Source organism: Nomascus leucogenys, chromosome 8 (assembly GCF_006542625.1).
Source record: "Nomascus leucogenys isolate Asia chromosome 8, Asia_NLE_v1, whole genome shotgun sequence".
Taxonomy (NCBI): domain Eukaryota; kingdom Metazoa; phylum Chordata; class Mammalia; order Primates; family Hylobatidae; genus Nomascus; species Nomascus leucogenys.
In genome coordinates, this window is record NC_044388.1 from 20538298 (window position 1) to 20565258 (window position 26961).

A 26961-nucleotide genomic window follows, 5' to 3' on the forward strand; every position below is an offset into this window, starting at 1 on the left:
TTTAGTAGAGACAGGGTTTCATCATTTTGGCCAGGCTGGTCTCGAACTCCTGACCTCAGGTGATTCACCCACCTCGGCCTCCCAAAGTACTGGGATTACCGGCATGAGCCACTGTGCCCGGCTTTAGTTCCAGTGTATTTTAATATTAGCATTTTTGCTAGACATAATACACTTTGCTGAAAATCCTAGCATTCTGTGAAACTGAGCCACTAAAGGTTAAGGAGGAAAATGAGCTGTAGCAGACCACTCTTAATCTATGCAACTTTGTAACCAGAGCCCTAATGGGACAAAAAGTGTTACTTTGAAATAGGAGTGTAGGTGGTGCACTGGCAGCTCACTCCTGTAATCCCAGCATTTTGGGAGGCAGAGGGGGCAGATCACTTGAGCTCAGGAGTTTGAGACCAGCCTGGGCAACATGCCGAAACCCCATCTCTACTAAAAATACAAAAAATAGCTGGGTATGATGATGTGCGCTGTAATCCCAGCTACTTGGGAGGATCACTTGAGCCCAGGAGGTGGAGGTTGCAAAGCGGAGATCACGCCACTGCTCTCCAGTCTGGGCAACAGAGGGAGATCCTGTCTCAAAGAAAGAAAGGAAAAAAAAAATTATATATATATATAAAGTTTTTCTTTGAAAGATTTTACATGCATCAAAAAAAAAAAAAGAATATATGACAGAAACCTCATTGCAAAGCCTAAGTATATATATACCATATGGCTCTTTACAGAAAACATTTGCCAACCCCCCTTCTGGGGGGGTCATAGTGTGTCTGAAAGCAGTCTCAGAGGATATTAAAAATGTAAAACACAGCTACTCTGGGCACACTGCCTATGGAGTAGCCCTGTTCCACAAGGAGCAGTACAAAAAAAAAAATGAAATGTGAAACACAATAATGTGAAAATTCTTGATTGCCCTCTGAACCAGTGTAGCTAGGATAAGTCCCTGAGCCAGACAGTGTGGCTTTTTTAAAGTTGAGCACTGCAGAAAGTTCAGTCTGCTTAGGGCTGTGTATGTCATGAGGTGTTCATCTTTTTATTTTCTAAAATTGAGCTGAAAGGGCTTCTGCCTAGGTAGCAGCCATCTGAAAGCATTTTTCTTTCCTTTCCTGCTAAAGATTTTAATTGTACTCCTGCTAATCTGGCTCCCTTTGTCTGGGAAAAATTGTGTATGCACCAACACAACACAATGCAGGACAAAGAAGGGTAGTTTTGAAGCTAAAAGACTAAATTAATAACAGTCCAACACTTTGCCATATGCTACCTTCACATGTTTGAAATTCTGTACTACACTAAAACAACTCCATATTCTACCTAACAAAATGCAGCTATCCTTCATGCAAGTGAAAAGTTTTCATCATCTTTCCCAAATAAGGCTGTACATAGTCCCAACAATCATTTCATCTATTCCTGACTATATTAAGTAGTCCTCAGATTTCCTGACTATGGTTACCTGAAGACTAAATTCTGAAGTTACTCTGCAACGTCTTGTAAATAGAATAAGGGAGAGAAACAGATACAGGAAGGAAATAGTTAATATAGATAAATAAGCATATACATAAAACAAGGAGAATGCAGAGCTACTACAAACCTTATTTCTTTAATTTGTCAGTAGACCATAGCAGATATCTATGACACTTCCTTCCTCCACTACCCATTTCATATCCTCATAACGAGAAAATGTGAAGAGCATATATTTCAGAATTGTAAATGTCATGTTTTTTTAATTCCAAAATAAATTAAGCAATTGATTTCTCCCTTTAGGCTTAGGATAGAATTGGTTTTGTGTCTTGGTGTCAAGGACACTTTCATTACCTCTTGAATACTCTTATCTTCTTGTGGGTGTTAGCCTTAAAAGAATATTCTTATTGGTTTGAATTGATTGAGTTATTTTCTGATATTCAATTGTTTTATGAAAATATTGTCCAAAGATATGTCAACAACATGAGGTTGTCAGTTTAATTTTAATGCAGTATCATACCTTGTCATTTAAATTTTAAATAGGTGAAATAAGATGGGCAATTAAGGTAAACTTGAACATTTAGGTTTTTTTCTTGTGTTTGATAGGACAACATCAAAAATAAATGGTATAGAATATGTTCCTTTCATGAATGTTGACCTGAGAGAACGTTTTGCCTATCCAATGCCTTTCTGGTAAGTAAGCACTGTTGCAGTTTTTAATTCCAATGTTTTAACTTTTCAGTACTTTTTCAGTACTCTGAAGTTCAGTTTAATAGCCTTGAAATTACAATTTGTAATAAAAAAATTTGTTGGAATGGAGGGGTGGCTGTGGGAAAGGGATAGGGCAACATAGCAAGAGCACTTTTGTTATTTGCCCAGTCATGAGGACATGAGAATCTCCTTTTGCCTAATATTATTTCTGTAATGTCTAGCACAGTACCTGGTGTAAAGTAAGTACTCAGTAAATATCTGTCCAAGCAGTGATTGAATCACAACAGAAATTCTAACACTCAGTAAAGAAACTGAATGGAAAAGGGGAATGGAATGACGTCATTGTTTACTAAGAAGACCAATTCAAGCAAGGGCTATTTATGAGAGAATTAGCACAGGCTTCCAGGACAGTGGCAGCTTATGTCAAGAGCCTTAAAAATATTGTTTGGTTCAGGACTCCGAGCTTGTAGTCATCGTAAGGAAATCAAAAGTCAAAGATGTACATAATAAGGACACTCATCAAAGCATCTGTTACAGCAAAAAATTATTGAAACAAACTAGCAATATGGGAATGATTAAATAATGGTACATCTATACAGTCAAATATTCTACTCAAAATTACAGAAATTAAAAAAGAAAATTATATATATGATGTCCCAAATTTTTTTCTCTTTTTTTTTTTTGAGATAGGGTCTCAGTCCCATTGCCTGGGCTGGAGTGCAGTGATGTGATCATGACTCACTGCAGCCTTGACTTCTCAGGCTCAGGTGATTCTCCCACCTCAGCCTCCTGTATAGCTGGGACCGCAGGCATGCACCACCACGCCCAGCTAATTTTTGTATTTTTGGTAGAGATGAGATTTTACCATTTTGGCCAGGCTGGTCTTGAACTCCTGACTTCAAGTGATCCATCTGTCTCGATCTCCCGAAGTGCTGGGATTACAGATGTGAGCCACTGTGCCTGACCCTTGTTTTTCTTTTCATGTATTTCTAGATGCATAGAAAAAAAATGATATGGAGAAATATACCCAAATATTTACAGTGGTTATTTCTAGGTAACAAAATTGTGTGATTTAACTTCTTTTAGTACTTTTTTATTTTTTAAAATTTCTCCAATGAGCATGTTATGTTTATTATTAGAAAAAAAAAGCTGGATGCTTACTATATAGAATATGAAGGCTCTGTAAAGAACAAAAGGGCTGCTTTTTATTTTCTAGTGTTTTGCTGTTCTTTTGCCAAGGGTTAGGTATCACAAAGCCAGTTAACATATTTTTTTCACTCGGGTAGCTGTGTGATGCTAGTAACTGATTGGGATCAAAGGAATTTTTATATCTGAGAAACTTTATAGCATTAATGTTCAGGGCAAGATTCTAGAGCCAGACTTTCTGGTCTCAAATCTTGTGTAACACTGGGCAAGTTGTTAAACCTGTCTCAGTTTCTTGTCTGTAAAATGGGGATAATAATAGAAACTACCTCTTAATGTTACTGTGAGTTAATAAAATGTAAAACCCTGACAATGGTGCTGTTATATAGCAAGCACTATGTAATAAAGGTTAACTGCTAGAAAAATCATCATTTTGTTAGTTACTAAGTTATATAACAGTTTGGCTGTATATTTCAAATACTTTAACATTTTTTATACCTCTTTGACCAGTAATTTTACTTCAGGAATCTAGTTGTAAGGAACTATTTAGAGATATACTCAAAAATTCGTATGAAAGCAATTTATCATTGTTGTTATAATTGTGAAAATGAATCAGTTATTCTAGTATCTTCTTGACAGTATTCAAATAGAGATGTAAACTTATCATTTCTATCTTTTTGCAACAAATTGATGTAAATCATACTTATCTTGCTTATACGACGCAATGTCCATAAGAAAAATGTTATATAGCCATAAACAATCAAGTTTTCAAGGAATGTAATAACATGGGAAAATGCTAATAATATAATTGGAAAAGTAAAATAGGTAGCCATGCAGACTCCCTTAATTTAGGCGTAGCACTTGTCACAGTTGGAATTTTTCTTTTTTTTTTCTTTAAGGTGATTACTTGCTTAATGCTTGTCTACTACTCTAGCATATAAACTTCATAAGGACAGAGACCATGTCTGTTTTAATTGAGTTGCACCCCAGTGCCTACCACAGTATCTGGTGTATAGTAGGTATTCAATAAATATTTCTTGAAGTAGTTAAATTGGGAGAAAAACAAGAATAAATACTAAAATTACTATTCTAAGTGGCAAGATATTTTCTTATTTTTTAGATTATTTTACTGTAGGAACAATCAGAAGAAAAAGCAACAGCAAATGTTTTTAAGTTTGGATAACAGATTGTCAGGAAAAGGTTCCAGAATTTATGAATGGTTATCTTTCGCTAGAGAGATTGTTTTTTAAAATTGTTTCTATTCTGGTCATGTATTACTTTTAAAATAATAAAATAAGCATTATTGAATAAATATTATAATTGTAAGTTTTTTTTTTATTTTTTGAAATGGTGTCTCACTCTGTCACTCAGGCTAGAGTGCAGTGGTGTGATCTCAGCTCACCGCAACCTCCGCCTCCCAGTTCAAGAGATTCTTCTGCCCCAGCCTCCCAAGGGACTGGGATTACAGGCGTCCACCACACGTCCGACTAATTTTGTATTTTTGGTAGAGACTGGGTTTCACCATGTTGTCTAGGCTGATCTCGAACTCCTGACCTCAAGTGATCCGCCTGCCTCAGCCTCCCAAAGCGCTGGGATTACAGGCATTAGCCACCGCGCCTGGCTGTAAAATATTTTCAATATCTTTAAGTTCTGAGGAAAAAAACCTTGAATTTAATAATCCTCTAGTGACTTGAGAGAACAAATATTATGGAATCTTGGATTTATGCTGAAATATGGTTCATATGACAGGTTAATAATAGATTGTGAATTTGAATTTGCCTTAATTTTTTCTCCTCAAAATTTTTGAGAGCTGTCTTTAAACTCTTCTGAATTCAGTTAGCTCACTTTCTGTTTACAGTTAGCTCCTGATACTATACAGGTACCAAAATGTTACCTGGAATACTAGTGGTTCTGTGAGATAATAATAAAAAATGTTTCAGATATGTTACATGCCATATTCTACTCTAAGAGATTACAATAAATATTAGCTTATTTAAAGTCTAGAGGTTTCCTTCAATGAAAAAACTAATACCTTAACCAGGAGTTTGTAGATCATACTTGAACACAAAATCCTCTTTTCTCCCAGTATCTGTCAGCATTCTTTGAAAAAAAAAAAAGTTATGTTTGTGCCAGTTTGCATATTGTATACTTTCTATTACTAAGAAATCTTTTGAAAACCAAGGATTTGTTGCTTCTGCTCTAGAAAGGGTTTGGGGATGGTTGGGCCTGGTGGCTTGTGTCTGTAATACCAGCACTCTGGTATTTACTTCAGGAAGGCTGGTATCAGCCTTGGCTGGAGGATCGTTTAAGCACGGAAGTTCTAGACCAGCCTGGGCAACATATGGAGACCTCAACTGTTAAAAAAAAAGAAAGGTTTAGGAAAAGGGGGAAGCGTTTCTCCTTGGTGTACACATCAATTTTAGAGAAATATTGTTACACACAGTGGGTAGAGGGTAATGGATAAGAATGGTGGATTTGGCACCAGAGACCTGGATTCAGATGCCTGTTCTGCTATTTCTTAGGTGTCTGACCTTGGTAAGTCATTAATCACTTTAAGCTATTTCCAAAAATAATTCCTTTAATAGAGTTGTTTTAAGAATTAAGTGGATTATGTATGTAAAGCACTTTAGCATGATGCCTGGCACGTGGTTAGTATTCACTAAATTAGCTACACTCATTATTAGCCTTGCCAAGTGGAGTTTGTAAAGAACCAGCTTTGAATCTTTAGATTCTTAGGTCCTTTTGAATGAATCAGCTTGTACTTTTGTTAATGGTTTCATTTTATTGCTGAATTTCTTGAATACAGTTATGCTGAATTTTAAAAATTATATTCTTAAATATAAATGAATTTAAGTTGTTCTTCTGTTTTCAATTATTTTAGGTATATTTTTTAATTGGAGGGGATGATCAGGTTGACTGGACTCTATAAAGAGCCAGATTTCACCAGAAGGTTATTTTAGGATGATACAGTACTGCTATAATCACTAGACCAAAAAAAAAAAAAACTCTAGGAAATTTAATTTTGGCTTTGAGTCATCTTTTAAGATTAATTTTTTTATTTTAATTTTTATTATTACTTCAGTGATAGATGGGGCAAGCTACCATTATCACCTAAACAAAAAACTACATTTTCCAAGTGGGTACGACCAGAAGACCTCACCAATAATCCTACAATGATATATACTGTGTCCAGTTTTAGCATAAAGCAGGTGAGCATTTATTTTGTGTGATTTTATAGAAAAGTCAGCATTTTAAAGTAATTTGTGTATAGATTTGAGTTTTTTCTTAGATTTTTCATTATATATTCAGGTACAGAAGTGTAATTGGAAAAATTGTTCATTCTACACATTTGGACTGAAACATACTGAGATAATATAAGTATAAATCACTGTTTTGAGTGATTACAGATTTTTATGTGGGCCCTGTTTATCATTATGTACCTGTAAATGTAAAACTTGAGAATCTGAATTTCACCTTTGATAAAGGAATAGATATCAGCAATAGAAGGATATTTAATTATTTGGGTAATTATTCAAAATCAATTTTTTTGAAATGCATTATTTAATTTTTCTAGGATTTATTAGAATAAAATGTGTGAGTTGGCAGTATGGTGTTTCTATTTGTTACTTTCCTATTCAAATAATAACCAAGAAAATATTTAGTATACATTGTAGCACTATTCAAAATAACAAAGACACGGAATCAACCTAAATGCCCATCAGTGACAGATGGGATGAAGAAAATGTGGTACATAAACACCTTGGAATACTATGCAGCCATAAGAGAACGAGATGTCTTTTGTAGGAACATGGATGGAGCTGGAGGCCATTATCCTTAGCAAACAACACAGAACAGAAAACCAAATACTGCATGTTCTCACTTATAAGTGGGAGCTAAATGATGAGAACAGCTTAAAGGAACAGCAGACACTGGGTTCTACTTGAGCGTGGAGGATAGGAGGAGGGAGAGGAGCGGAAAAAATAACTATTGGGTACTGGGCTAATAGCTGGGTGTTGAAATAATATGTACAACAAACACCTGTGACACGAGTTCACCTATGTTACCTTCCACGTGTACCCCCGAACCTAAAATAAAAGTTTTAAAAAAAGATATTTAGTATAAAAAGTAGGTACTTGGGGCAATGTACATATATTGCAGTAATGTTGAAATTACATGAATGAATATGAATATGTTAATTATTGTTATTAACAGACAATAGTATCGGATTGCTCCTTTGTGGCATCACTGGCCATCAGTGCAGCTTATGAAAGACGTTTTAATAAGAAGCTAATTACCAGGTAAAAATGTGTCTCTCTTTACCTCTTTTTGTGTAATTGTCCCTTAACTAGAAATTTAAAACTTAAGGCTTATCTGTATAGAAAGTGGAGAGGGCATATCATTCAGAATATGGCCCTTCTGTAGAAATTAAGCAGATGATTTATGAATGTGGAAAGATACACTAAAACAGTCTTAAGAACCTATACAGATGTAGTTAATATATATGGAATTAATGTGTTTTGAAATAAATGAAATTGATCAAAGTAAAATCATGTCATATTGATAATACTTTATAATTGGACTGTTAAGTGAGGTAGTCACTAGCCACATGTGGCTATAGACACTTGAAATGGATTAGTCTGAATTAAGAGGAGATGCACTGCAAGTGTAAAATGCATGAGATTTTGAAAACTTAGAACTAAAAAATGCAAAATTGCAAAATATCTCAAATTTTTGTGTTGATTATATGTTAAAATCATATTTTGATTTGTGATTAAATAAAACATTAAAATTGGTTTTACTTTTTTTTTCTTTTTTTTTTTTTTGAGACAGAGTTTCGCTCTTGTTGCCCAGGCTGGAGTGCAATGGCGTGATCTCAGCTCACCACAACCTCCACCTCCTGGGTTCAAGCGATTCTCTTGCCTCAGCTTCCCAAGTAGCTGGGATTACAGGCGGTTTTACCTTTTTAACTTTTAATGTGGTTACTGGGAAATATAACATATTTCTGTTGGCTTGAACTGCTTTAGAATGTATTAAAATGTTTCTGAAATACTTTTTCAGTTTTTAAAAGCTACATTAACTTAAAATCATTCATTGCAAAAACTAAGCATTATAATTTTTTCAACTTTTCCTGAGTGGTTTTTGTGTGTTAAGTCCTAAAAGTATAAAGATGAATTAGATGCAGTCCTTAGTTTCAACTCTTTGCCATATAAGTGGTCCAAATGTATTTTAAAAGAAAATTCATACTGATAGTTGTTGAAGTATGTTATTGTATAATTTTATGCAACTTTATGTCAAAAGTTTTATCTACTTGCCTTAGTTGTGGTTAATTGAAGTGGTCTTTACTTCTTAGGGCCAGTGGTAAAAGATTATTTTAACTGGCTTAAAATATATACACTTAATAGATGATTTATTAGGGTATATAAGTTAACATTGAGCACTTTTCAGAATATTTTGAAATTTATGTCCACTTTGTGATCTCAGAAAATTACTTACTAATAGTAAATAAGGACTTTGATTAGGGTGTAGTTCATTTTCTAGGCCTATTGCAGGAAAATATTCTCCTGTTTGTTTTTATGAAATTGCCAAGATGGTAGTATATACCTGAATGAAATGTCCTGTATAGTAGTTGATATTGAATGCTTATGTTGGTATTTTAATATTTATTTTTCTTACAAAAGCATAATTTACCCTCAAAACAAGGATGGTGAACCAGAGTACAATCCATGTGGGAAGTATATGGTAAAACTTCACCTCAATGGTGTCCCAAGAAAGGTGAATAATGTCTCTCCCCACTCCCATCCCTTGTCTCTCTCCCTTCCCTACCTTTGAATCTTGAGTGAAATCATTAAGAAATGTCATCTGTTTAAACATTTTAAAAGTTAGTTTGAGTCTGTGATGTTATATATTACTACCAATAGCATCATGTGTTAATAATTAAAAACTAATTAAAACCATGGCAAGTATAAACTTGTTTTTTAAATGGTTTACAGTATACAGTTGTGTACAGTTTTAAAAAGTAACATTCAACTAAGGATTGCTAATGCTTAAATTTTCATCTGATAGTTCATCTGATTGTTTTGATTAAAAGGAAATCAGACAAACTAAATCTGTTAGGTCAGAAGAGTGTATATGTAGTCGTAACTTAAATGTAAGAAGCCTTTGAAATTATTTCCTTTCAAATATATATGCATAATTTTAATTCACACTAATTTCTTTAAGGAAAGACTGAACTCTGTTATAAGGGCCTTGCATTGTTAAGGTTCTCCACCACCTGTGCATGCTGAGATCCGTGCAGCAACATCAGCATCACCTGGAAGCTTGTTAGTTTTGCAGAATTTCAGGCTTCGCCCTAGACCTGTTGAATCAGAATCTGCATTTCACCTAGATCCCCTGGTTGATCCAGCCTGAAAATCATTGCTCTGTAATTCAGTAATACTCAAATTTTAGTATGCACAGAATCACCTGGCAGGTGATTATCTCTTATTAAAACACAGGTTTCTGGACCTCACGCCCAGAGTTTCTGATTCAGGAGGTCTGAGATGAAATCAAAATTTGCATTTCTAACAAGATCCCAGGTGATGCTGATGTTGTTGTCTAGCATACTCTGAGAGCCATTTTACCTGATTACTTAAAAAGTAAGTTATTGAGAATAATTTTACTGAACTATAATTCTTGACCTCTTGTTTAAAGAATCTTTAAAGATATATTGCATAATCTTCCTATTGGTGTTAAATCAAAATTCTTCTTGTCCTCATATCTCTCAGAACACCTTTTTTTTTTTGAGATGGAGTCTCGCTCTGTCACCCAGGCTGGAGTGCTGTGGTGCAATCTTGGCTCACTGCAACCTCTGCCTCCTGGGTTCAAGTGGGTCTCCTGCCTCAGCCTCCGAGTAGCTGGGATTACAGGCACCCACCACCACGCCCGGCTAATTTTTTGTATTTTTAGTAGAGACAGGATTTCACCATGTTAGCCAGGGTGGTCTTGATCTCCTGACCTCGTGATCCTCCCGCCTCGGCCTCCCGAAGTGCTGGGATTACAGGTGTGAGCCACTGCGTCCAGCCTCAGATCACTTTTTAATATGAATTAGATACTGTATCTGTGATTACTTCCTCTGTTATTTATATGTATTTTCTAGCCATAATGTTCTACTTTTACAACTGTACATGAGTCTTTTTACAGGTTTAGGATAAAATGACAATAATACTGTATTTAAAAGTGAAGCCCTTTTGTAATTATTTTAAATGTAGATTTCTAGAATAATATAGGTTGAGTATCCCTTATCCGAAATACTTGGGACCAGAAGTGTTTTGGATTTTGGATTTTAACAGATTTTTTAATATTTGCAGAATACCTACAGGTTGAACATCTCTAATCTGAAAATCCAAAACACTCCAGTAAGTATTTCCTTTGAGCATCATGTCAGCGATCAAGAAGTTTTGGATTTTGGAGCATTTCAAATTTTAGATTTTTTATTTCAGATGCTCAGCCTTTTAATTTCAGTGATAGTTACATGACATTTAATCAATTGATTCAAGATTATCATCTGACAGATTAGCTTATAAAATTGAATAAAGATGTCATATTAAAAAGAGCAACATTTTATAATTGGTGTGATTCTAGAAACATTACCTTAATAGCCGTCAGCATATTGTGCCTTATATTTTATCAGTATGAAAGGTGTGTTTTTATTTCTTGATAGAAAGGATTTTAAGATATTTTGTGCACCTGAGAAGGTTAATGTGCTCTTTCTCCAGGTGATAATTGATGACCAGTTACCTGTTGATCACAAGGGAGAATTGCTCTGTTCCTATTCCAACAACAAAAGTGAACTATGGGTTTCTCTCATAGAAAAAGCATACATGAAAGTCATGGGAGGATATGATTTTCCAGGATCCAACTCCGTAAGTAATAGATAAGACAATCCAGATACAGATTTAAGCTATCTAATATAACTATTTTAAATTTGAAAAATTCTAGATAGTCTTTATAGGGAAAGAGAGCAGATTATCAACCCCTGAAAAAGGATGACCAGTCCCCGTATTATGGGGATACATATATTTTCTTGTGTATCCGGGAAAGCCTAAACCATGTCTGCTTTTGTTGGGATACAAGGCCAATTATAAATACAGTGTACCTTTCCAGAGCAGTCTTGTTTAGATCAAATGGATGTGTCATATTGTCATGTATATTTTTATTTGTAATTCAGGTTCAGGGAGTTACTTGTTTTAACCAATCTTAACAGAACTTAACCTATAAGATTGAGGTGTCTGCCAGTGGCCTTTTGTTGCGTGAGGTAAACTAGACTTGAGCCAGAAAGAAATTATTCAGATTGGCATGACTTTAAATTCTTACAATAACCAGCCTGTGGCCTTAGCAAATGTGTTTAACCTTTCTTAGCCTCTTCATGTATCCATAATATAAGGATATTATCTACCTCTTGTCTTAAAGTCGTAAAGATGAAAATTGCATCTTTATTCCATCAATAAAATAACGTAATGCATGCAAATCACCCATCATTCATAAGTGATTAGTTTCCCTGCCAAACCAGGTGTCCTTGACTTTTCCAGTTCTTTTTTTTTTTATACCCAGTTCTAATGCTAGGCAAAGAATATATAGGTCATAATTAAATGCAATAGGATGTTACAGTTTTTCTCTTCCCAGCCTATACTTTCAGTTACTGTATCCTTCACATACTTTTAGTTTAGCTTTCTAATTGTTGCTTGTTAATTTACTCAGTGAAGTTTAGAGAGAGAAAGAATGGGAATGTATGTAAAACATGAGGAGCATCATTGCAAGAACTCAGTAAAGGACTTGTGACTGCATCGTTGAAGCAGTTTTTTCTGTTACATGTCTTTTTATCATATTCACCTGTAAAATAGTTTTTTTATTCAGGAAAAGCAACAAAGATTGTAGGGAAAATATGCATGTTCAAATTCAGGTAGGGATTTGAGTTAAATAAGAAATATATTACTGGTTGAAAACAACTACCTTCTGATTTATTTCTACCAAAATCATTATGCCAAATCAGTGAGATGTAATAGCTGCTCTGGGGGTTTAAGAACTTGAAAATGACACTGGCAGTCCTGAAATGTGTTTCTGTTGCAGAATATTGATCTTCATGCACTGACTGGCTGGATACCAGAAAGAATTGCTATGCATTCAGATAGCCAAACTTTCAGTAAGGATAATTCTTTCAGAATGCTTTATCAAAGGTAAACATTTTTCTTTGTTTTGTGTGTGTGGTAAATGTGGCCATTTAAAAACATCATGCTAGCCGGGCACAGTGGGTCATGCCTGTAATCCCAGCACTTTGGGAGGCTGAGGCAGGCAGATGACCTGAGGTTGGGAGTTGGAGATCAGCCTGACCAACATGGAGAAACCCCATCTCTACTAAAAATACAAAAGTAGCCGGTTGTGGTGGGTGGGCACCTATAATCCCAGCTACTCAGGAGGCTGAGGCAGGAGAATCGCTTGAACTCAGGAGGCAGAGGTTGTGGTGAGCCGAGATCGCGCCATTGCACTCCAGCCTGGGCAACAAGAGCAAAACTCCATCTCAAAAATAAATAAAAATTTAAAAAATAAAAACATCATGCCTTATTTAGAATAGAGATTGCAGAAGCTGTTGTTTTTAGTTATTAAGGAAATTGTTTTTAAAATAGACTTCACATTATGTACTTCTATAGTCCTAAGTTATCTTCCCCAATAGTTAATCCAAATTGTAGATAATCCAAAATATTAGAATATGTAATATGGAAAAATTATTTTAGATTTACTAATTAGTTACCAAGTTGAGGGAAAGTGGGAAAAGAGAAGTCTGAGAAGTTAAGCCTTAAATGGATAATATCCGTTTAAGGGACTGGAAGTTTGTCTAAACAGTAATACACATTCGGTTGCAAAACTAGAAAGCTCAGTGATTTGATAAATAAAATGATATGCCTGTTTGGTATTTCACGTCTTTATTTTTATTTGTAAACCACTTGAAATTTAGCATTTGTTTTCCTTCTTTGGTAGGTTTCTAGTTTAGAATTAAGTTGCCGGAAACTTAAAAAAAAAAAAGAGAGAAATGTGGTAATTTATTTTATATACTGTGTATTAGAAATGTACTTCTTTTTGAAAATTCTTCAGGGGTAGGAACAGCCCATTTTCATGTAAGCCATTAGACTAAAAGATAAAATGGTGTGATCTTAGATTACAAATGTGTTTAATTAATTGTCTTTGGGGTTCATTCCAGATTTCACAAAGGAGATGTCCTCATCACTGCGTCAACTGGAATGATGACAGAAGCTGAAGGAGAGAAGTGGGGTCTGGTTCCCACACATGCATATGCTGTTTTGGATATTAGAGAGTTCAAGGTTTTGCCTTAAATCTTTTTCTTTTTCTTGTTGGATAAGACATTGCAGGGATCCCAGATAATTTATCAGACTTCTGAATACTGACAAATCAAGGTTTAAGTGGAGTTTATAAACCATTTCACCTACTACATTAAACAACTTGGTCTCTACCGTTGGAAATTATGAAATTAAAAGGTGGGAAAGGAAATCATAAGGATGGCACAGATACTGATGACAGAACAGAAACGCTGTTAACACCTCTTTGTCTTTTCCATAAAACCAGCAGTTTTGAGGTGGAATACATAGCTCCCAAGATTCCAAGCTGTGTCTTGGTGTTTGGATCAATCACAGTGTTAAGCTCTAAAGCAGTGGTCGCCAACCTTTTTGGCATCAGGGATCCGTTTTGTGGAAGATGTTTTTCCACAGACTGGGGGGTGGGTGGGAGCATGGTTTCAGGATAAAAGTGTTTTACCTCAGATCATCAGGCATTAGATTCTCATAAGGAGAACACAGCTTAGATCCCTCGCATGCACAGTTCACAATAGCGTTCACACTCCTATGAGAATCTAATGCCACCACTGATCTGACAGGAGGCAGAGCTCAGGCTATAATGCTCACTTGCCCACTGCTCACCTCCTGCTATGCGGCCCAGTTCCTGACAGGCCATGGACCAGTACTGGTCCGCGGCCTGGGGGTTGGGGACCCCTGCTCTAAAGCATAGTAGACACTGAATAAATACTTATGAAAGTGGGCCGGGCATGGTGGCTCACATTTGTAATCCCAATACTTTGGGAAGCTGATGCAGAAGGATCTCCTGAGGCCAGGAGTTCAAGACCAGCTTGGGAAACATAGTAAGATCCTACCTCTACAAAAAATAAAAAAAAATTAACTGGGCATGGTGCCATATGTCTATAATTCCAGCTACTTGCTTGAGCACAGAAGATCAAGGCTGCATTGAGCCATGATCACACCACTGTACTTCAGCCTGAGTGATAGAGACCCTGTCTGAACAAATAAATTGTGAAAGAGGAAGAAAATAGGATGATAGCTGGGCATAAGATACATGCCATTGTGTTTTGTGTGAGCAACTATTTTTCTTCCTGGAAGCCCTTGAGTGCTGTCAGGCCTTTCAGACAGACCCTATTTCTGCAGTATCTGGTTAGAATATTTGACTTCATTACTTCTGAGGTTGTTGTTATTTTTAACTGAAAAATGGATTGGTTCTATGGATTAGAAAATACAAAGATTATTAAAGAAGTACTATTTCTTAATGAAGGACCCTTGATAACAGAATGAATAGAAGTAGTGATCAGTCAGCAATAACAGAGCACTACTATGTGTTAATTAGACTGGTTTTCTTATGTGTGGCACATGAAATTACAATCACATGTTGCTTAATGATGAGTATACGTTCTAAAAAATGCATTGTTAGATGATTTTGTTGTGGCATGAACATCATAAAATGTACTTACACAAACCTAGATGGTACAGCCTACCATACACACAAGCTCTGTGGCATAGCCTAGTGCTCCTAGACTACAAACCTGTACAGCATCTTGTTGTATTGAATACCGTAGGCAATTACAACAACTTGGTATTTGTATATCTAAACATAGAAAAACACAGTAAAAATACAGTATAAAAGATTTTGTTAAATGGTACACCTGTATAGGGCACTTACATGAATGGAGCTTGCAGGACTGGAGGTTGCTTTGGGTGAGTGAGTGAGTGGTGAGTGAATGGGAAAGCCTAGGACATTGCTGTACACTACTGTAGACTTTATGAACACTAGACAGGTAGATTTTATAAAAATTTTTTTCTTCAATAATTGTTCTAAGCCAGTCAAATTCATCAGTGGTGGGTGTATACCAACTTTAGTGATACGAATGTTATTAATAAGTTCTGATTAACCCACTACCATCAGAGCAGCCCAATAATAAATTAACCTTGGCTTACTGTAATATTTTACTTTATAAACTTTAAATTTTTTTAACTTTCTGGCTCTGTAATAACAACTAGCTGAAAACACAAACACATTGTAGAGCTGTACACAAATACTTTACATGAGCTTTTTTCTGTTAATTTTTTTTTTAGGCTGTTTTGTTAAAATCCGAAACATAGACACACACATTAGCCTAGGCCCACATGGGGGCAGGATCATCAGGATGTCACTTGGCAATAGAACTTTTTCAGCTCCATTATAATCTTATGGAACCACTATGATATACGTAGTTCATCACTGTCTAACATTTCATTATGTGGTGCATGACTATATATGAATTAATGAGGATAGTAGGGACCTATTGCACCATTTTAAAATTTATAGTCTTGGAACTTTCTAAATTAGCTGATCAGTGTTGAACCCCCCAGCCATGCTCTATAGAATTTTTTTTTTTTTTTTTTTTTGAGACGGAGTCTCGCTCTGTCTCCCAGGCTGGAGTGCAGTGGCTCAGTCTCGGCTCACTGCAAGCTCCGCCTCCCAGGTTCACACCATTCTCCTGCCTCAGCCTCTCTGAGTAGCTGGGACTACAGGCGCCCGCCACCACGCCCAGCTAATTTTTTGTATTTTTAGTAGAGACGGGGTTTCACCGTGGTCTCGATCTCCTGACCTCGTGACCCACCCGCCTCGGCCTCCCAAAGTGCAAGCGTGAGCCACTGTGCCCGGTCACCATGCTCTATAGAATTGTTTCTTTAAAAACGGCATAAAAATTGTGTGCTTAAAGCAAAAAATATAAAAATTATGTGAAATTAAGTACGCCAGTAAGTTTGGGGTTTTTTAGAATTGTAATTTGCCACAAATACCAGTCAAAACATTTTAAGTGGCTGGGTACTGTGGCTCACACCTATAATCCTAGCACTTTGGGAGGCTGAGGCAGGAGGAATGCTTGAAGCCACGAGTTCAAGACCAGCCTGAGCAACATAGCAAGACCCCATCTCTACAATAAATGATTTTTTAAAAAATTAGCTGGGCATGGCGGCACGTGCCTGTAGTCCCAGCTACTTGGGAGGCTGAGGTAGGAGGGTCATTTGAGCCCAAGGCTGCAGTGAGCTGAGATCACACCACTGCACTCCAGCCTGGTTGACACAGTGACACCCAGCCTCAAAAAATGTATATTTATATATAGAGGTTTTCTCCAGTACTCTTTTATTGGGTATATATTCAAGGAGTTTCTTAGGTGCATTTTTTTATTTTTTGCTACTTATATTTTGGAGTGTTTATTTAATTGACTTCTTTTTTTTTTTTTTTTTTTTTTTTGAGACAGAGTCTTGCTGTGTCACCCAGGCTGGAGTGCAGTGGCGTGGTCTCAGCTCATTGCAAGCTCCGTCTCCCAGGTTCATGCCATTCTCCTGCCTCAGCCTCCCGAGTAGCTGAGACTACAGGCGCCCGCCACCATGCCCGGCCAATTTTTTATATTTTTAGTAGAGACGGGGTTTCTCCATGTTAGCCTGGATGGTCTCGATCTCCTGACCTTGTGATCCACCCACCTTGGCCTCCCAAAGTGCTAGGATTACAGGCGTGAGCCCCTACGCCCTGCCAATTCTGACTTCTGTTTTAAAATATTTCCATATTTGATTCAAGCATTTATCTCTAGGACCTCTTTTTTACAGGGAGACCTAATCTTAGACTCTGACAGCTCTGCTCAGTATTACATCATTGGTGACTTTCTTCACTTAAAGAGATTTTCAATATTTATTAATATTTGCGTAAAAGTGCTATCATTTTTGTTTGACTACCTCTAATCTGCTTGCATATTCCAAGGTCTTCATTTTAGTCTCAGCGATTCTCTCTTTGGGTCATTTTTGTGTCTTTGAGGTGATGTTTCATAAATGGTCTACTGTGGAGTTACATCTGTAGATCAGGGTGCTGACTTCAGTTCAGACAAGTGTTATCATAGAATTTCTGAAGCTGTCCAAGACTTTTCCTTTGCTGCTACTTGGAAATAACTTTAGAAATTGGATATTTCAGAAAAATAAATTTTTGTTTTGTTTTGTTTTGTTTGTTTTGTTTTTGTTTTGTTTTTTTGTTCTCTAGCATTCCTTCTTTTTAGGGCTGGTTCTCTACCCATCCAAACAAAATGTACATCCATATCTTGGTGTCCTTGAATATCACTGATGCTGGGGGTCTGTCTCTGAAAAGCTTAGCAGTAGCAGCAATTTGCTCTCCTTTGTGCTCCTCTTTTAGGAAGTGTTAAGAGTCCTGAAATAAGGCAGATTACCTGCTTATGGAGAATTAAATTTTTTGAAAAGAAAGGAGTTAGAGTTAAATGTCGGTTGACTTATGTGTGGTGAGACACATATGGCGTAGAAGATATTGATGAAAGAAATTGTATTAATGAAGCTTCTAGGGAATATAGCCTAAGAGGAATGAGTCTTATGTCCAGAAATCACATACATCTACCCCCAGCCACGATTAGTCACCATTTAAAATAGCAAAGGAATGTGTTGTTGTGGTTGTTTAGATGTCTCCCAGTTTGATTTATGATATCATTAGAAAAAGTACACAATTTCCTAAAGTGACTGCTTGCAGTAAGACAAATACTATTTTGGATTTACCACCTCTTTTATTTTCCCGAATCAATGTAATCAGTTCTGTAGACATGCCTGGTATTTACTGAGCATTTACCTTTACGTTCTGTTCCATAAATCAGTGGAAAATCTGAAAAGAGATGATAGTGTTACCATTTCAAGGAGTTAATGATTACATTGGGGAGAAAAGAAGACTACATTTGTAGAAAACAATATAAGATACGATACTATTTGTTTTAAACTAATGTAATACAGATTGCTAGCACTATGAAGTTTGGAGAATTCAAAGTAATTAAAAGAAAGAAATTACTAAATGCTAGATACTTTATGTTAATTCCATTTGATCTTCACAGTCATCTTCTAGGGACACTTCATTTTACATATGAGTAAATGAATGTTCAGAGTGGGTAAATGACCCACCCAAAGAACTGGAATTTGGTCCCATTTTTTTCTGACCCCAAAGTCCACGTTCTTTTCTCTTTTCTTCACTATGTCTGTCTGCACTGAGAAGAAAGGGTAGCTAAAGGGGTCAAAGAGGGCCTTTCAGAAAAAGGAAACAGCATGATCAAATGCCTTTAGAGGCAAAATTGAATAAGGATTTTATTGCATTCTGAAAGGAAAAACTAGATTAGAGCCAAAGATACATGGAGTATAAATACTGGAAAATAAAGTGGGGCCAGAGTAGAGTGAGCTTTGAAAAGGCAGAAAATACTTTATGCTCTAAGGCAGTACTGTCTAATAGAACTCCTGCAGTGATGGAAATGTTCTTTATCTGGGCTGCCCAATGCATTAGCTACTAGCTACCTGTGGTCATTTAACATTTGAAATGTGGCTGCTGTGACTAAGGAACTGATTTTTGAATTTTATATAATTTTAACTTAACTACATGCGGTGAAATACTACACTATTAGACAGCTCTAGGGAGTAGGTAGCCATTTACAGTTTTTGATCGATGTATGACCTGGTGAAAGTGTTAAAAATATTAATTTCAAGTTGATTTGAAGGGAAAAGAATTGATAAGTGCTCAGTTCATCCTGTAATAAGAGAACTAATATGGTAAAAACTGTTTTGCAACTTAATGTTATCTCCTGTTTCTTTTTTATATAGGGGCTGCGATTTATCCAGTTGAAAAATCCTTGGAGTCATTTACGTTGGAAAGGAAGATACAGTGAAAATGATGTAAAAAACTGGACCCCAGACTTGCAAAAGTATTTAAACTTTGATCCCCGAACAGCTCAGAAAATAGACAACGGTAAATATATCTTTCTAATTTTAATACCATTTATTCTTCAAAAAAAAAAAACATGTCTTAACAAGACGAAACATATGTAACTGACTTAAATCATTTAGCATTGAGATTTTTTTAGATTAACAACGATATTAATTTTCAGGAATATTTTGGATTTCCTGGGATGATCTCTGCCAGTATTATGATGTGATTTATTTGAGTTGGAATCCAGGTCTTTTTAAAGAATCAACATGTATTCACAGGTAACTTTTTGCACATTGCAGAGTATGCTTTATAATAGCATCCACTTTCTTCACTTAAAAACATAATGGTGCCAGGCGCGGTGGCTCATGCCTGTAATCCCAGCACTTTGGGAGGCCAAGGTGGGTGGATCAGTTGAGCTCAGGAGTTCTAGACCAGGTTGGGCAACATGGCAAAACCTCGTCTCTACCAAAAAATACAAAAACTAGCCAGGCATTGTGGTGCACACCTGTAGCCCCAGCTACTCGGGAGGCTGAGGTCAGCAGGTCTCAAGCCTGGGAGGTGGAGGTTGCAGTGAGCCAAGATCATGCCACTGCACTCCAGCCCGGACAACAGAGCAAGACTCTGTCTCAGAAAAAATAAATGAAAACCGGAATGGTTAATTTAAGAAGACTAGCATTCCCTCTTTTTGTCATGCCCACAGTGACTATCTTGTTAATAGTTGTTTTCTTTCCATGTTTGCTAGTTGTGCCAAAAAATTTAAAAACAGTAAAACAAAACCAAAAACTCGGATAGGTTAATTCACTTTTTGAAATAGTGTTATATTTTAGCTCTATGAGAAATTTAATTACAACCTTCTTTGTTGACTTTATCTTTTAGTACTTGGGATGCTAAGCAAGGACCTGTGAAAGATGCCTATAGCCTGGCCAACAACCCCCAGTACAAACTGGAGGTGCAGTGTCCACAGGGGGGCGCTGCAGTTTGGGTTTTGCTTAGTAGACACATAACAGACAAGGTACTGATACCCTTCTAATGATATCCCATACAGAAATTTTTTTAATATAGTTAGAACATTGTGAAAGACATACGTAAACACCAGCCTGTTTAATTTACATAGGTGCCCTGAGAATAGTGTTTTCTCAGATAAATGAATATTTTCCTCTAAGGAAATTTTATTTTGTAATTATACACTTAAAATCTTGTTCAAAAGTCATCTCTGAAGGGAGTTTATGCTTTTTAGTGAGGGTTTGGGGGTTGATCGTGTATAGTTTAGATCTTAATATTAACATTGAAATATGCTGAAGGGAGTTTGGAAATGTTGAATCATTAGTCTTGATTCTGTAAAGGTTAACCTTAATCTTAATAGCCTCCGAATCTTATTTAATATATTACTTCATACATTGTGGTCATCTATTAAAATGACAATTTAATTCAGAAAAACAATGTTTCTTATAGCACTAAATAGCTGAAAAAAATGCTCTTAAAATTAGAAGTATTTTAACTTTAAAGAGCATTTTTTGTGGAGAGATTGAAAAAGAAAATAAATAGCATTTTGAACCCATTTTCTAACCACATTGGATTCTTTGTGATTTTAGGATGATTTTGCGAATAATCGAGAATTTATCACAATGGTTGTATACAAGACTGATGGGAAAAAAGTTTATTACCCAGGTATGTTTAGTAGGCCAGCAAGCATTAAAATAAACATACATAAGATTTTATTTATATGATTAAGTTGAAAAATGACACATTTTATGTAGATAATATAGAGAAATAATTATGTTGATAGACTAATAGAAACCACTCAAGCAGATGGGTATTCATGCTGTTCTTTTGTTTTGATTTGTTTTAATTTAGAGACTCCAAGGGGGGATTTCCATATTCTCGCGCATGGCTGTCAGAATTTTATTTCTGAAACTTAAATGATGTCTTTTACTCTAATCAAATGTATTCTGTGGTTTTCCTTGAACTCCTGGATAAAATCTAAGCTCTTTAGCATGATATATAAGGCTTTTTATTCCCACCTTAATCTACCTGCCCCCCTTTATTTCATGCCCCAGCTTCTCACAGTTGAGATAGTTGCTACTCCAGAATACACCATGCCCTTGTTGTCTTTTTTCACATGGTTTCTTCTCTCAAGAATCTCTCCTCCTGCCTTTTACCCACATATGCCTTTCTCCCTATTCTGCTTAATGCACATAGTCAAGGTCCAGCCTAAATACCATTCCTTCCACTGGGCACCTGAGATATTTAACACATTGTAGTGAAACTACTTTGCTTTCACATTTTTAAAAAATGTGTGTCACTTAGTGAGAGAAACTGTCTTAAGGCTGTTGAGAATAGTGATGAACAAAACAGGATTCTGCTTTCATAGAGTTTATGTTCTAGTTGGAGAGACAGTTAATAAGCAAAATATCAAGTATTGATACACATGTGTTAAAAAAAAAAAAGGGTTTTGTGTAAGTGACTGGTTGGTTGCTTTTGGTGGGTGGTCATAGAAGACCTCTTTGAGCAGGGATGAGAAGAGCTATGAATAACAAAAAGGAACCAGTCATGCAAACAAATCAAGGGAAAAGCATTACAGGCAGAGGGAACAGCAAGTACAAGGACCTTACAGTGAGAAAAGATGGTGTATTTTTGGAACAGAGAACAGGCCAATTGCCTGGGTAGGTGTGGTATCAAAAGAGGTCAGAAAGATTTGCAGAGGTCAGATCACATGAGGTTCTGTACACCACAGGAGGGGGTTCTGAGAGTCTTTGGCTTGTCATAATCAGGAAAATGACATGTCCTGGCTCCAAATGAAGATGCCAGCTAGGCTGTTGGATTTTTTAATAGAGTTCTGGGGTAAGGGTAGAGATAGAGATAGGGGAGTCAGGAGCATATAGATGGAGTTTGAAGATGGGACTGTATAAATCACCTGTGAAGAGAGTTGTGGGTACAGACATTAACACCCAGGATCTGACCCTTGGACTCTCAGACACCTTGAGGTTGAGCAGAGGAAAAAGGTACCACAAAAGAATTTGAACAGAGGGCCTGATGAAACAGTGAGGTTTCACATAACCCAAGCAAAGAACATTTTTCAAGAGAGAAAGAAAGGACAATTGCATCTATTGATGTTTGAGAAATCAAATGAGATTAGGTGAGAGAAGACACTGTTGTGGGAACTAAATGATAAGAACTTATGAACACAAAGAAGGAAACAACAGACACAGAGGTCTACTTGAAGTGGGGGGAGGGTGGGAGGAGGGAGAGGAATAGAAAAGATAACTATTGGGCCGGGCGCGGTGGCTCACGCTTGTAATCCCAGCACTTTGGGAGGCCGAGGCGGGCGGATCACGAGGTCAGGAGATCGAGACTGTGGTGAAACCTCGTCTCTACTAAAAAAAATACAAAAAAAAATTAGCCGGGCGTGGTGGCGGGCGCCTGTAGTCCCAGCTACTCAGAGAGGCTGAGGCAGGAGAATGGCATTGAACCCGGGAGGCGGAGCTTGCAGTGAGCCGAGATTGCGCCACTGCACTCCAGCCTGGGCGACAGGGCGAGACTCCGTCTCAAGAAAAAAAAAAAAAAAAAAAAGGATAACTATTGGGTCCTGGCTTAATACCTGGGTGATGAAATAACATGTACAACAAACCCCCATGACACGTATTTACCTTTGTAACAAACATTCACATGTACCCCCAAACCTAAAATAAAAATTAAAGAGAAGAAACTATTGGACTTAGCATCCTGGCAGTCAGTCATTGTTGATCTTGATAAGAACAGGCTTAGTGGAGAGGTGGGGCTAGAAGCCCAGTTGGATTGGTTTTAAAAGAGACTATGATGTAAGGAAGCAATTGTTGACAGTTCTTGCAAGAAAGCTGTGCAAAGAAATGGGCAGTGATGGGAAGATGTGATCAGAAGTGGTTTAAGTCTTACTTTGTTTAATCATAGGGAAGTATGGCATTCTTCCCTATTACAATGTGTTGATGGCAGGCACTGAGTCTTACTAGTCAGTATCCCTAGGTTCTGGAATGGGCATGGCACTTAGTAGGTCCAGTGACAAATATCAAGTTAAACTAGCCAAGCTTTCCTTTTTTTAAAACAATGCTCCATCTTATGTGTAGTGATTTTGCCTTTTGAGAATACTTTCATGTTTATAATTTTAATTACAACACTCTGCAGTAAATAGGACAGGCCTTGTTGTTCCCTGTTTGACAGAAGAGTAAACTGAAACATGGAAAGGTTAAAAACCTTATTCAAGATCCACAGATATGCCAATTCTTTACTCTTCTCACTAGATCACACCACCCCTAATCATTAGAGACTTATGACTTGTTTGAGATACCAAAATATTTAGTTTTTCTGATAAGTCCCATTATAAATATTCAGCATTCCTAAATAAGCTAAGTGAGACCATCGATCTAACATATAGTAATTGGCATGCATAAAATTTTATTGTATCAGGCTTGACTGATGGGACTATCAAATAATAATATATTAGGCAGCATTCTTTGTAATAATAAAATATTGAAAATAATCTGAATATCCAGATTTTCTAAATAACCAATTGGGGGTGTAGATAAAATGTCATATTTGTATGATGGAATATTATACAGGCAGTTATAAGAAATAAACTATCTGTATAGAACAATATAGCTGTTTTTAAAATGTTGAGTGAAAAATGAAAGATATAAGACATAAACACTATTTTTTTATATATACACTCATCCCAGAAACAGTTATTTGTTCATTCATTTTTAGGAGTGGGTACGTTTGTATTCAAGTCTAAAAAGATGCTCACTAAATCCATCAATAGAAGGGAATAAGACAAGGGTAGTGGTTAAAAGAGACATTGTTTTATGAAAAAGCTAGAATGACCAAAAAAAAAAAAGTTAATTTAAACCTGAGTGGTGGGGAATATATGTTTTTATATACTTCTTTGTATTTTTTTTTTATTTCATCTCAAAAGAAAAAAAAAACTAATCCTGACTTTAAAATCCTCTATGGGAGAAAAATGCAACACAGAACAAATAGTAGGAATTACTGAAATGCAACACAGAGCAAATAGCAAGTACTATTATACGTCATTGAAAGTATTCAAAAAGATTATTTTTGTTAGGAACTGTTTAATTTTAAAGTTTTCAACTGAAATTATAATTCACTAATATCATTATGTTTTAAGGAGAGAATCAGTTAAGGAGATATCCATCCAAGTAATTATTTTTCCTACATCAACCATAAAACTAAAGAAAGAAAAGTCTCCTTTTCTCTAAGCCTACTTGTTTGTTTGCAGCTGACCCACCTCCATACATTGATGGAATTCGAATTAACAGCCCTCATTATTTGACTAAGATAAAGCTGACCACACCTGGCACCCATACCTTTACATTAGTGGTTTCTCAATATGAAAAACAGAACACAATCCATTACACGGTTCGGGTAAGTAAAACCAACACACAATGACAAAACACAGTAATATAAAGTACGTAATATGCTCTGCTTTGTAAGTGGGATTATCTGGAGAAAAAGTTTATTTCTGAAAATGTATTGCTTTCTATTTTTGTGCTTATCATTTTAATAGTAAATTATACTTTCTGTAGAAAATAATACATTTGAAAAGAAATGTTTTTATTTTGAAAGAACATTTTTATTTTCATAGTAATAGTTTAGCCCCGCGGTAATATAGTATGTTGGACTAATACATTTCTTTTTTTCTTTTTTTCTTTTTTTTTTTTTTGAGACAGAGTCTTGCTCTGTCATCCAAGCTGGAGTGAGTGCATTAGTGCAATCTCGGCTCACTGCAGCCCCCACCTCCCGGGCTCAAGTAATTCTTCTGCCTCAGCCTCTTGGGTAGCTGGGACTACAGGTGCTGCCACCATGCCCAGCTAATTTTTGTATTTTTTGTAGAGATGGGGTGTCACCATGTTAGCCAGGCTGGTCTCAGACTCCTAACCTCAAGTGATTCACCCACCTCAGCCTCCCAAAGTGCTGTGGGATTACTGGTGTCAGCCACTGCACCCAGCCAATACATTTCATTTTAAAGCAAGCAATAAAAACTTATTTAGCCGTTTAATATTTTTATTGACTTAAAAAAGACTTTGAACTTAGTGAAAGAGAATCAGTCACCTAGAAATATACTGCTCTCATCTAGCTGGGAAGGTCATTGTAATTTTCTTCTATATAGATTTGTTTGCTCTAGATAAGCAGCTCAGTTTGAATCGATTTTTAGTGATGAAAGGGACATTGGGAGTTGCTGCCACCCCTTCCTTTTTCAGATGCAGAAGCCACAGCCTGGAAAAATTGTGATTTGTCCTGAGGCATACACAGTTAGTAGCAGAGAAAGCCAAGACCAGACCCCTAGCTTCTCAGTTCCCAGCTCATTAGACCTGACCTGATACTAGGCTGCCTATAGAATAATGACTTGTATATGCCAACTGATTTTTTTAGTCTTCCAATATATTCATGTATCACTTTGATGTTCTTGTAAGTGTAAAATTTATCAATACAGTCTTTTTTTTAATGTAGGTATATTCAGCATGCAGCTTTACTTTTTCAAAGATTCCTTCACCATACACCTTATCAAAACGGGTGAGAAAATTCGTTTGGTTGTAATCTCAGCATTCTCTTAGAATTTTTAAATTTCCTTTCCCATTTCTCTCATTTTATTGTTTATATTTAGCAACTTATTATGAAATAAAGACATTCTAAGGCTTCACAGGAATATAAGGGAAACGTAAGTGGCCTTCAATTTGGGTTGGAATACAAGATCTTCAGTGAGCAACATCTGTGAAAAGAAAATGAATGCAAACTTTGGTTGTTAGAGAAGGCAATGTGGATGAACCTTAAAAGTAGAATTGGAGACTAACTGCAGGGTGGGCTACATGTATAGAGGAAGATTATGGAAAATTCCTGGTACAACAACTTGATTAGAGGCTAAGAGATGGAAATAGGGGTTAGTGTAGCAAAGCAGCCTAGCTGTCAGCAGCAAATAAAGATGGGAGAGAGGGGTTGGAGCCACAGAGTGGAAAATTGCCTTTTTTTTTTTTTTTTTTGAGATGGAAAGGAGTTTTGTCTTTAAGTGGAATTGGAGAATGAAATGTTAATACTAAAACTTTTGTTTTTATTAGATTAATGGAAAGTGGAGTGGTCAGAGTGCTGGAGGATGTGGAAATTTCCAAGAGACTCACAAAAATAATCCCATCTACCAATTCCATATAGAAAAGACTGGGCCGTTACTGATTGAGCTACGAGGACCAAGGTTTGTGATGAAGCATTAATTAATTGGATAATTTAATAGTCTTAAATTAATGATGTTCTATAACAAATGAACATAGTATAACAAAAAAGTTTAGAAACAGACCTAAGCATATATGGACATTGGATTTATAACAATGGCATTATAGTGGAGTGAGGAAAGGACAATCTTTTCAATAAATGGTATGGAATAATTGGGTATCCATGTGTAAAAAGGGTAATTAGAACCCTGTTTCACATCAAATTCCAGGTGGGTTACAAACCTAAATGTGAAAGGCAAAACAATACAGCTTCTAGACGATAATGCAGGAAATGTTTTAACCTCAAGAGAGGAAAGATTTCTTAAGA

At 36.3% G+C, this 26961-nt stretch overlaps 1 protein-coding gene across 2 annotated transcripts in view; it reads left to right on the forward strand.

The window, feature by feature from the left end:
- Positions 1-26961, forward strand: part of CAPN7 (calpain 7) — a 58319-nt gene that overhangs the window by 15109 nt on the left and 16249 nt on the right. For both annotated transcript variants that reach the window (XM_030816842.1, XM_003265394.4), the window contains exons 6-19: positions 2065-2151; positions 6395-6521; positions 7525-7610; positions 8991-9084; positions 11067-11213; positions 12418-12524; positions 13544-13664; positions 19278-19422; positions 19562-19661; positions 20260-20395; positions 20976-21051; positions 24653-24798; positions 25885-25947; positions 26487-26617. In XM_030816842.1, the coding sequence (XP_030672702.1) occupies positions 2065-2151; positions 6395-6521; positions 7525-7610; positions 8991-9084; positions 11067-11213; positions 12418-12524; positions 13544-13664; positions 19278-19422; positions 19562-19661; positions 20260-20395; positions 20976-21051; positions 24653-24798; positions 25885-25947; positions 26487-26617 (1566 nt within the window). The remainder of the gene's footprint in view (positions 1-2064; positions 2152-6394; positions 6522-7524; positions 7611-8990; positions 9085-11066; positions 11214-12417; positions 12525-13543; positions 13665-19277; positions 19423-19561; positions 19662-20259; positions 20396-20975; positions 21052-24652; positions 24799-25884; positions 25948-26486; positions 26618-26961) is intronic.